General features: G+C 34.8%; 1 protein-coding gene across 2 annotated transcripts in view; it reads right to left on the reverse strand.

The window, feature by feature from the left end:
• Nucleotides 1–630: 630 nt before the first annotated feature.
• kdm7ab (lysine (K)-specific demethylase 7Ab) overlaps nucleotides 631–11,554 on the reverse strand; it is a 38,270-nt gene continuing 27,346 nt past the window's right edge. Inside the window, exons 12-20 of one of the 2 annotated variants that reach the window (XM_051099343.1) lie at nucleotides 9,060–9,305; nucleotides 8,849–8,952; nucleotides 8,418–8,602; nucleotides 5,671–5,762; nucleotides 5,421–5,590; nucleotides 5,189–5,337; nucleotides 5,034–5,092; nucleotides 4,669–4,939; nucleotides 631–3,094 (exon numbers count right to left, since the gene is read on the reverse strand). In XM_051099343.1, the coding sequence (XP_050955300.1) occupies nucleotides 3,006–3,094; nucleotides 4,669–4,939; nucleotides 5,034–5,092; nucleotides 5,189–5,337; nucleotides 5,421–5,590; nucleotides 5,671–5,762; nucleotides 8,418–8,602; nucleotides 8,849–8,952; nucleotides 9,060–9,305 (1,365 nt within the window). In that variant the 3' untranslated portion in view covers nucleotides 631–3,005. Of the gene's footprint in view, nucleotides 3,095–4,668; nucleotides 4,940–5,033; nucleotides 5,093–5,188; nucleotides 5,338–5,420; nucleotides 5,591–5,670; nucleotides 5,763–8,417; nucleotides 8,603–8,848; nucleotides 8,974–9,059; nucleotides 9,306–11,554 lie in introns of both variants that reach the window. The other variant, XM_051099342.1, reaches the window with a different exon arrangement.

The raw sequence follows: 11,554 nt of genomic DNA on the forward strand, positions 1-11,554 counted from the left end.
AATAAAATTTTACTACACTTATACTACAAGTGTTTCACAAGTTAACTTAAAAAACAAATAAAAAATATGTGTGTGTATATATATATACATATATCAAAAGGTGTCAAAAGGTGTGCTAATCCAGTTTACTAATTATAATGATTAGAAGTAATTAATTACTAATTATAATATAATCAGTTACTAATTAAAATTTCAGTTTTACTACGCTTATACGCTTAAAAAGTTATGGAAGTGTATATATATAATATATATATATATATATATATATATAAAATGTTCCAGTCACCTTTTTGTTATTTCTATTTTATTTATTTAATAATTGTTTTAAAATTTTATTATTTTTATTGTATTAATTTTATTATAGTACAATAATCATTCATTTGTTATAATCATAATTAGTAAACTGGTTTCCCATATAATTTATAAACATAAATGAACATAAAATATATATTATAATATATATAAAAACATTTTTCAATATCTTCACTGCTACACAGTTCTCATAGTCAATTTAAAGGCACAAATAAGAATAATAAATAAATTTGATTAATTTCAGTGCTTTTAAGAAGTGCTCTCGAATAATAAAAATTTAATAAAAAAAAAAAACAGAAACAGAAACATATTCACTCGTAGAACTTTTAATATGTACAGGCCACATTGTACAACTGAAAATCCTAATTTCAAGAGCCTTAGCTGTGGATTACAGTGTCACAAAATATTCAACAAAATTTTACAACCATATAAAAATTTCAAACATTTGAAATGCATTGAAAATGAGAGGACACTCCATAAACAAACACGTAACTGATTGCAAGACCAGCAAATTGAAAACAACAACAGAGAATGCCAAATAAATACTGTACAAGTACTGCATGGTACAAACCCTGCCTGCAGGCCAGCAATGTTTTTGACTTATCAAGCACATTTAGATATTTATTGTTAAAACAGTAACAATAAAAAAAAACTCAACAGTGTAGTGTAACAGCTAATGCAGGACATGTTTAGTGCAGTGCGGCATTTTTTGGACAGACACAGAAGCTCCTCCAATCCCCCCTCAAACAAAAAACATCTGAATCAAAATTCTGACTGCAATACATGTGCACTTTGGCCCAAATCCTGATCAGACAAATAGCACCAGATCAGACAAAAAGCAACAGGTGCTACATTAACAGCATCAATGAATCAAAACACAATGCTCGAGTATTAATAATAACCTTGGAAGATGACATACAGTAACAATACTGTGCTGGTTGTAATGACCTGTTCAATTCCATGCACCTTTGGGTCAACTAAAGCCCTTTGAATAATTAGCATCAAAGCTGTCCGTCAGAAAAACAGTCCGTATGTGAGCCCTGAGCTGCTTGTACTGTACCTCTGCGAGTCATTTGAGTTAATGAAATCGATCATAGAAGTCCTGGAAGCTTATGGAATGTGCGTTATTGCCTGAAGAGCTTTGTAGATTATGTTGGAGCTGCTGTGAATGTTTTAAAACACAAATTTTGGAATACAAAAGAACGTTTTCTTTCGAATTTCATATTAGGTTGGATAAAAACAGCTCTTTGCTGCCGGGACACCAAAATTCAAAGACCTGACGTTTGTGATTACATTATTTGGCATTCATCCAAAGGAATCCAAAACCTTGAGCTCAAACATTTACCTGAGGTCTTCCACACAAAAGCAGAGTAAACTACCTCAAAATCACACACATATCTTACAAAACGCGAGGTCGTCGCGTCAATACGCGATCGCAAAAAATTCTCTCTTAAGACTTGCTTTAGAAAAATAAATACTCTTTTCGATTCTTTGTAAAAAGACGAGTAGCCAAATACACTTTAACGTAAAAAAGGTACAAATTCTCCCACGCTCCTTGGCCGTCTTAAACGTCTCGTTTTCTTACTATACACAGCACCGGTTCAAACAGTGTTTCAATGCTTCGTGATCTGATGAGGCAGCTGAACTTTATACTTATGGAAACATGTTTCTGAAATCCTTGAATAACTAAAAACCAGCCAAATAACAGGATTTTGACGTGACAGGACTATTTGGGCAGGTATTTTGATTAAATATTAGCTTCTTATTACACAACACATTTGTTCTTACCCACAGCGCAATACAGATATGGATGAAATTTAAAAAAAAAACAGCTAAGCCTTTGCACAAATTGGCTGTATGGCCACATATATCTAAAACGGATGCATATCAAACCCCCCAAGAACAGCAAACCTCCTAAATGCTCAATGAAATAAATTGTTCTCTTTCATTAGTAATAAATACGTAATTTAATAACAGTATAGAAAAAGCACCAAGATAAAGGAATAAATTAAGGGAAATGTCTTTTCTCTTGCCTCATTTGAATGATACCTTCAAGCACCATTTAAATTCAGTCTTCGGATGCCCACTAGGTGGCAATAGAGGACCAAATATAGGTAGACTACCTAGCGCTCCTTTAGCGAGCAATATAAAATATGACAAGATGAATGACAAAAATATCTTTTTTCTTTAATTCCTCTCAAAATGTGAGAACATTTTGATTGACAGGTAGTTATGGGTGAAGTTTTAGTTCTGTTTTGAGGCAGTAATGCTAATTTTCTTCACTAGGAAAAGTTGGTTTTGCAATCACAAAATGAGAAGACCAAAAAAGCACCTTTATGAAATCAGTTCATCACTCAATTGCCGTCTTAAGATGCGCATCTTCAAAGTGATGTGTTTTTAGTTGTGGGTAGCAGCCTGGCAGCATGCTAGAGTAAACCTGATTTTGGATGCCAGCGTTGAGAACCAAAAGCCTTGAGAAGTGATGTTTTCAGTCCTTGTTTCCTCTCAGTCGTCTTGTTTCTTTGGACACATATTAGCAAATTTGGATGATTCCTAAGCTTCGGGTTGACTGGTAGCCAATACCATGCTTTTGAGCCAGCGTGTTGAACTAAACACACTTTATACCCTGTCACCTTTAGCATGCACGCTCAGCATCCCAAATCTTCTGCAGGCGGCGGCTGCCATCGCTGTTGCTACACAAAGAAGGGTTTGTGTCTGCTCAATTTGAGAATCTTGCCCAAGCGCTGCTTCGCTGTAGCCATACCTTTCTTGGGACGTTTACCTACGAGAAAGAGAGACAAATTTAAAATAAATAAAACAAAAACAAACAACAAATAGAAATAAACAAAAACACAGAAATAGAAATAAAAATAATAGAAATAATAATAAAAATAAATAAAAGCAACAGAGAAACAAATTAAAAGCAAAACAAAAAAAGACAAAGGCAGAAATAGAAATAAAAACAAATACAAACTAAAAGTAAAAATAAAAAACAAAACAAAATGAAAATAAAAGCAAAACAGAAACAAATGAATATAAAACAAAATAAGAAACAATTAAAACAAACAAAAAAATAGACATAAAGACAGAAATAGAAATGAAAACAAATACAAATGAAAAGAAATAAAAATAAGACAAAAAAGAAATAAAAGCTAAACCAAAACAAATAAAAACTAAATAAAAACAATTAAAAACAAACAAAAAAGACAGAAATAGAAATAAAAAATACAAATTAAAAGTCAAAACAAACATAAAATAAAAGCAAAACAAACAGCAAATAAGAAAATTAAAAACAAACAATAAATAAACAACCCACAGAAATAGAAATAAAAACAAATACAAATTAAAATAATCAAAACAAAAAGAAATAAAAGCAGAAACAGAAATAAACAAAATGAACAACTAAATAAATTAAAAACAAGAAAATAGACAGACAGAAATAAAAAAGCAATTAAAAGAAATAAAAGCAAAACAGAAACGAACTAACAAAATAAAAACAAATAAAAACAAACAACAAAGAAATAAAGACAAATAGAAATTAAACAAATACAAATAGATTAAAAATCGAAACAAAGAAATAAAGGCAAAACAGAAACAAACAAAAAACTAAATAAAACCAAAAGAAATAAAGACAGAAATAGAAATGAAAATACAAATAAAAAAAAATAGAAATCAAAACATAAAATAAATGCTAAACAAACAAACAAATAAAAGCTAAACAAACAAACAAATTAAAAAAAAAACAAACAGAAATAAACAGACAGAAATAGAAATAAAATGCAAATTACAATAAATAAAAACTAAAAGAGGAAAAAAGCAAAACAGAAACAAACTAAAAACTAAATGAAAACAAAAACAAACAACAAAGAAAGACAGAAATAAAAGTAAAAATGAAAACAAATGAAATATCAAAAAGAAATAAAAGCAAAACAGAAACAAACAAGCAAAAAAGTAAAAAACAAACAACAAATAGAAATGCCAAAACAAAAAGAAATAAATGCAAAACAGAAACAAACAAGTAAATATCAAAACAAAAACAAACAACAAATAGAAATGAACAAAAACACAGAATGAAATATGAAAAAACTAAAAGTAAAACAATAATATAACAAATATAAACCAAAAAAATATAACCAAAAACAACAAATAACAAAAAAACAGAATAAGTAAACATAAAACAAAAATACATATAAAAATAAAAGTAAGTAAAAGCAGAAATAAATAAATAACATACAGAAATAAAAATAAACAAAAACAACAAATATACCTAAACTAGATTTACTAGCATCTTAGCAGTGAAATCTGTAGGTTTTGTGTTCAAATGTTTAATGTATAGAGAAAATAGTGATGCTGTACCTTTGGTGGCCTGATTGCTGATTGGTGGGGGATTTGAAGCAGGTCTCTTGGATGGGTGCAGAGGTGGTGACAGGGATGTTTCACAGTATTGGTAGCCCAAAGTGGGGCTTTCCCCGTGGGCCGGGGAGTGAGTGTGACTGCTCCACGCCTCGCTGCTGCTGTTGCTGTTGCTGCCGCTGCCCTGGCTGTCCATGAAGTTCTTGTGTTCCTGGATCCTATGCTTGAGTTTGGCGTGACATCCTCCTTCTGAATCACGCTCCCGAAAGCCCTCCTAAAAAAAAAAATAATAAAAAATATTAGAATAAATGCAAAAATCTCCTATAAAGCATGACAGATTAAGACTGAGTGTACAGAACTGGGTTTACCTGTGATGAATTGCTGTCTGAATCTTGGTTCTCCTCTCCCGATGCAACCTCCTTTCTACCTGAGAATGGAAAAAGAACACATGAAATGGTTCATCAATATAATATTTGATAGGAAAAAGTGCTGTTTAGCACTAAAAACCCTCAGGAACTCTTACTGTAGTCAGGAGATGGATGGTTGGTTCGGGACCACCAGGATTCCTGTGAACTGCTGGGATCTTCTGATGCGTGAGAATACAATAGTCCTGCCATAGACAGCATTCCCTGGATAGCATCCTCTTCTGTGCTTGGCGAGGTAGTGGATTCACTGCAAATGTGATTTAGCTTTAAACCACTGGATTTCAAAAACACACACAACTCCAAATTGTTCTCCAGGATATCGGCTCTTACCTTTTAAGACGTTTTTCAAAAGGGTCAGACTTTTGCCTGGATTGATGCGTATCCATCGTGTAGCTGGAGCAACTTTTGGTCGGTCTTTGGCCGTCTCCACTCCTCCTAATCTTTTCATCTTCATCTTCCTCTGAAGAGCTTTCAGATTCCTCTGAAGAGCAGTTCTTTTTCTGCATAGAAAGGAAAAGAGGATTAAACCTAAACTAGGACTCTATGCGCTTCCTGTGCATGAGGGGAAATGGCAACATACCCGTGTAGAGAAGTCCTCATCCGATTCAGAGTCCGATGAGATGTCTGAAAGTACAGATTCTCTGAGATCTGAACTCTCCTGCTTATTAAGATCTGTGGAAAAAAAACAGTTGTTATATGTATTCAGTATTATCCATAGACAAAGTCAACTGTATTTAGGGCCCTATGATTTCCGCGAAACGAAAAACGTGGTCGGAATTGCGGAATCCAGTAAAAAAAAAAAAAAAAAAAAAAAAAAAAAAACGTAAGTTACTGTTTAACGTGGACAGTAACCAAAAGTAGGTCATTACGCTCAAATCAAATCGCGATATGGACTAGTATTTGTAAATATTAAGCCACAAAAATACCATTTAAATATGAATACTGCATTTTCTGCGCGTCTCTGTGTTAATGAAATGGTGTGGATGAGCGGTTTCGTTTACTATTCGTACTGAAGCACGCGTGACACTTGCTGTGATTTCAGCGTCTGTCGTCTCACTAAATGAGGACATAAATACATAAACAAAATCTCCAGAACTGCTCTGAGAGTCACTTCATAAACATTCTACCGTTTCATTTAAGTAAAACTAGCGTCATATCATCAAGGTATTCACGGCAACTCGTCAAAATAAAAGTTCGGTTTAACTTGAAGACATTGTGGCAGAAATACATTGTTATTATACTATTGGTCAGCGTAATACTACTACTAAAATTATTAAAACCATATTTGTTAAGGAATAATCATACAATATTTCTTCAGTGTTTTAATTGTAATAGTAAATCCCCTTTATTTGCCAAAAAATTAAAAATAACTTAAAGGAGAAGTCCACTTCCAGAACAAAAATTGACAGATAATGTACTCACCTCCTTGTCATCCAAGATGTTCATGTCTTTCTTTCTTCAGTCTTAAAGAAATTATATTTTTTGAGGAAAACATTTTAGCATTTTTCTACATATAATGGACTGATATGGTGCTCCAATCTTGAACTTTCAAAATGCAGTTTAATTGTGGCTTTAAACGATCCCAAATGTGGTTGTAAATGATCCCAGCAGAGGAAGAAGGGTCTTATCTAGCAAAATGATCGGTTATTTTCATAAAAAAATAATACAATTTATATACTTTTTAATCTCAAACACTCGTCTTGTCTTGTTTTTTCTGGTTCATGACAGGATGGTTCATGATGAGATGGTTCAAAAAAACTCCCATCTCATGTTCTCCCTCAACTTCAAAATCGTCCTATATCGCCGTTTTACCTTCTTTGTTAAGGGTGTTTGATCTTCTTTGCATGTTCAATTTGCAAAGACTGGGTCAGTACTTCTGCAGTGATGTAGGATGATTTTGAAATGATTTTTGAAGTTGAGGGAGAAAAAGTCTTGAGTCAGAATACACAGAGTTCAGGGAGAGCAAGGCAAGTCTGAGTGTTTGAGATTAAAAAGTATTAAAAAAAAAAAAATACAATTTAATGAAAATAACCGATCGTTTCACTAGATAAGACCCCTCTACAACCGCATTTGGGACCATTTGAAGCCGCATTTAAACTGCATTTTGGAAGTTCAAAATCTGGGCACCATATCAGTCCATTATATGGAGAAAAATGCTGAAATGTTTTTCTCAAAAAAACAATTTCTTTACAGCTGAAGAAAGCAAGACATGAACATCTTGGATGACAAGGGGGTGAGTACATTATCTGTACATTTTTGTTTTGGAAGTGGACTTCTTTAAATTAATGGTTTATGCCTTCATTTGATAGGCTGAACATTACATAATGCTATTGTAAGAATAAATTAAACTTGTTTTTATGCATTCAAATAATTAGACATGCTAAAACACAGAATTTGGTCACAAGGTGGGAAAAAATAAAACATTTCATTGGGCCCTAAACATGTAATTTTTGTTTAACTTTTAAAGGAAGAAGGGTCTTATCTAGCGAAACGATCTGTTATTTTCATTTTAAAAAAAATACAATTCAAATACATTTTTTATCTCGAACGCTCGTCTTGTCTTTCTCTCCCTGAACTCTGTGTATTCTGGCTCAAGACATTTAGGGTATGTTGAAAAACTCGTATTTTCTCCCTCAACTTCAAAAATAATTTCAAAATGTCCTACATCACTGCAGAAGTTCTGACCCAGTCTCTGAAAAGTAAACATGCAAAGAAGATCAAACACCGTTAACAAAAAAGGTAAAACAGCGATATAGGACGATTTTGAAGTTGATGGAGAAAATATGAGTTTTTCGATATACTCTAACTGTCTTGAGCCAGAATACACACATTGTTCAGGGACAGCAAGACAAGACGAGCGTTTTGACATTAAAAAGTATGTAAATTTTATTATTTTTATCAAAATAACCTAGATAAGACCCTTCTTTCTCAGCTGGGATCATTTACAACCAGGGATCGTTTTAAGCTGCATTTAAACTGCATTTTGGAAGTTCAAACTCAGGGCACCATATCAGTCCATTATATGGAGAAAAAAGCTGAAATGTTTTCCTCAAAAAACATAATTTCTTTACGACTGAAGAAAAAAGACATAAACATCTTGGATGACAAGGGGGTGAGTACATTATCTGTCAACTGTTGTTCTAGAAGTGGACTTCTCCTTTAAGTTTCAAGATTTTAATTAATTAGACATGCTCTTTGATTAATATAATTTAAAAATTAAAACGGAAACAATGGAATTTGGAAAAAAATAAAACTGAATTTGGGACAAAATAAAACGGGTTTCATAGGGCCCTACTGTAGTGTTGAATTCAAAACTTTTTAGGGTACCTGCAAAGGGCTTCATGTCTCTAGCTACATGATGCTGCTTATCCTCCTCTTTCATTTGAATATCCACTTCCTCTTCTTCCTCCTTAGGAACTAGTTTAATCTTGAGTGAGTCAATTTTCACATCCCTGGAGCCTTCGTCTTCCTTAATCCTTGGTCTTTTTTCTCCAACATGCTGCCTGATATCTCTGCGTGGACAATCAGATGGGAAAAAAAGACTTAAAAGGACATGTTTCCAAAATTGCACGACCAAAATGAGCCAAAAAACAGTGGAGTTCTAAAATGAATATTACCTCACACAATCCTTCTAAATTTAACACTGTCATCAAGGCTTGTATGAGTCATTTGTACTTGGTAACTTGGTGATTCATATGCTACAATTACTTCAGCTCCTGATTAACGTGTGATAATCTTCATAGGTTAATGCGGTTTACCTGATTATACGTCCATTGCACAGCACCAAACGCAGGTCGTTGTCTAAACTCCTCTCTGCCACTGCAGCCGAGGCCGTGGAGACCTTGTTGAACTTGCCGTTGACCTTTACATTAAAAGAGGCATCCTAAAAGACAATCGTTTTTTGGATGATTCTCTATAGATTAGCCTAAATGGCGTTTATGGTACTTGTTAATCGTTAATTTTATTTACCTCCTCATAAGGACCCATCTCAAGTCGTTTTAAGACTTGCTGCGTGTGCTGCTCGAAGATGTCGAGGTTGGTGGGAGCTTTAGGGCCGTGAGGGAGTTGATGATGATGATGGTGGTGGTGGTCACGAAGACGTCTGGCCGTTCTGCGTGCATGAGAACCTCTCTCGTGCGCTGACCTCGTGGAAGGACACGCAGAGATTCCTTGAGATTTCATTATCTTGTTTCCGCAATTCCCATTCTGATAATCCTAGGGTGTTTGAAACAACATTGTGAGCTCAAATACAACAACTACAATATTAGTTATAATGTAGCACTGAAAATGTTTTACTCTCCAAAGAACCATAAGCAAGGTTCATACAGATGCAAAATAAAATTCCAAGACTTTCAAGGACTTTTCAAGCACTACTTTTTGATTTTCCAAGTGCACTCTGAAGTTCTGATATGAAGCAAAAGATTAATGAACCCACTCCAAAATCCCGATCTAATTCAAATGATTTGCGATATGCACTCCAAAGTTCCGATCTGAAGCAAAGTATTAACGAATCCGCTCCGATGTTCTGCTCTAAATCAAATTACTTGTGAACCCACTCCAAAATCTCAATCAAATTTAAGTGATTTGCGATGCGCACTCCGAACTTCCGATCTGAAGCAAAGTATTAACAAACCCGCTCCGAAGTTCCGATCTAAATCAAATTACTCATGAACGCTCTCCGAAATCCCGATCTAATTCAAATAGTTCATGACCCGCTCAAAAGTTCCGATCTGAAGCAAAAGATTCACAAACCCGCTCCGAAGTTCCAATCTAAATCAAATAACTCACGAACCGGCTTCGAAATCCCGATCTAAATCAAATGACTCACGGTCCGTACTACAAAGTTCCGATCTAAAGCAAAAGATTAACAAACCCGCTCCAAAGTTCCAATCTAAATCAAATAACTCGCGAACTGGCTTCGAAATCCCGATCTAAATCATATAATTCACGAGCCATGCTCCAAAGTTCCAATCTAAAACAAATGGCTCGCGAACCCGCTTTGAAATCCCGATTTAAATCAAGCCGCGCTTCGAAGTTCCGATCTCAAGCAAGATTCACTAACCCGCTCCGAAGTTCCGATCTAAATCAAATGATTTACAATCCACAGTCTGAAGTTCTGATCTAAAGCAAAAGATTAACGAATCCGCTCTGAAGTTCCAATCTAAATCAAATGATTCACAGTCTGCAATCCAAAGCTCTGATCTGAAGCAAAACATTAACAAACCCGCTCCGAAGATCCAATTTAAATCAAATAACTCGTAAACGTGCTCCGAAATCTCGATCTAAATCATATAATTTGTGATCCGCGCTCCGAAGTTCTGATCTGAAGCTAAAGATTTACGAACCCACTCCGAAGTTCCGATCTAAATCAAATTAGTCGTGAACGCTCTCCGAAATCCCAATCTAATTCAAATAATTCGTGACCCGCTCCAAAGTTCCGATCTGAAGCAAAAGATTCACAAACCCGCTCCGAAGTTCCAATCTAAATCAAATAACTTGCAAACCGGCTTCGAAATCCCGATCTAAATCAAATGATTCACGGTCCGTACTACAAAGTTCCGATCTAAAGCAAAAGATTAACAAACCCGCTCCAAAGTTCCGATTTAAATCAAATGACTCCCAAACCTGCTCCGAAATTCCAATCTAAATCATATAATTCACGAGCCATGCTCCAAAGTTCCAATCTAAAACAAATGGCTCGCGAACCCGCTTCGAAATCCCGATTTAAATCAAGCCGTGCTTCGAAGTTCCGATCTCAAGCAAGATTCACTAACCCGCTCCGAAGTTCCGATCTAAATCAAATGACTCGCAAACCCGCTCCGAAATCCCGATCTAAATCAAATGATTTACAATACACAGTCTGAAGTTCTGATCTAAAGCAAAAGATTAACGAATCCGCTCTGACGTTCCAATCTAAATCAAATGATTCACAGTCTGCAATCCAAAGCTCTGATCTGAAGCAAAACATTAACAAACCCGCTCCGAAGATCCAATTTAAATCGAATAACTCGTAAACGTGCTCCGAAATCTCGATCTAAATCATATAATTTGTGATCCGCGCTCTGAAGTTCTGATCTGAAGCTAAAGATTTACGAACCCACTCCGAAGTTCCGATCTAAATCAAATTACTCGTGAACGCTCTCCGAAATCCCAATCTAATTCAAATAATTCGTGACCCGCTCCAAAGTTCCGATCTGAAGCAAAAGATTCACAAACCCGCTCCGAAGTTCCAATCTAAATCAAATAACTTGCAAACCGGCTTCGAAATCCCGATCTAAATCAAATGATTCACGGTCCGTACTACAAAGTTCCGATCTAAAGCAAAAGATCAACGAATCCGCTATGAAGTTCCAATCTAAATCAAATGATTCACGGTCTGCAATCCAAAGCTCTGATCTGAAGCAAAACATTAACAATCCCGCTCCGAAGATCCAATTTAAATCGAATAACTTGTAAACGCGCTC

The sequence above is a fragment of the Labeo rohita genome, chromosome 25, assembly GCF_022985175.1.
Source record: "Labeo rohita strain BAU-BD-2019 chromosome 25, IGBB_LRoh.1.0, whole genome shotgun sequence".
Taxonomy (NCBI): Eukaryota; Metazoa; Chordata; class Actinopteri; order Cypriniformes; family Cyprinidae; genus Labeo; species Labeo rohita.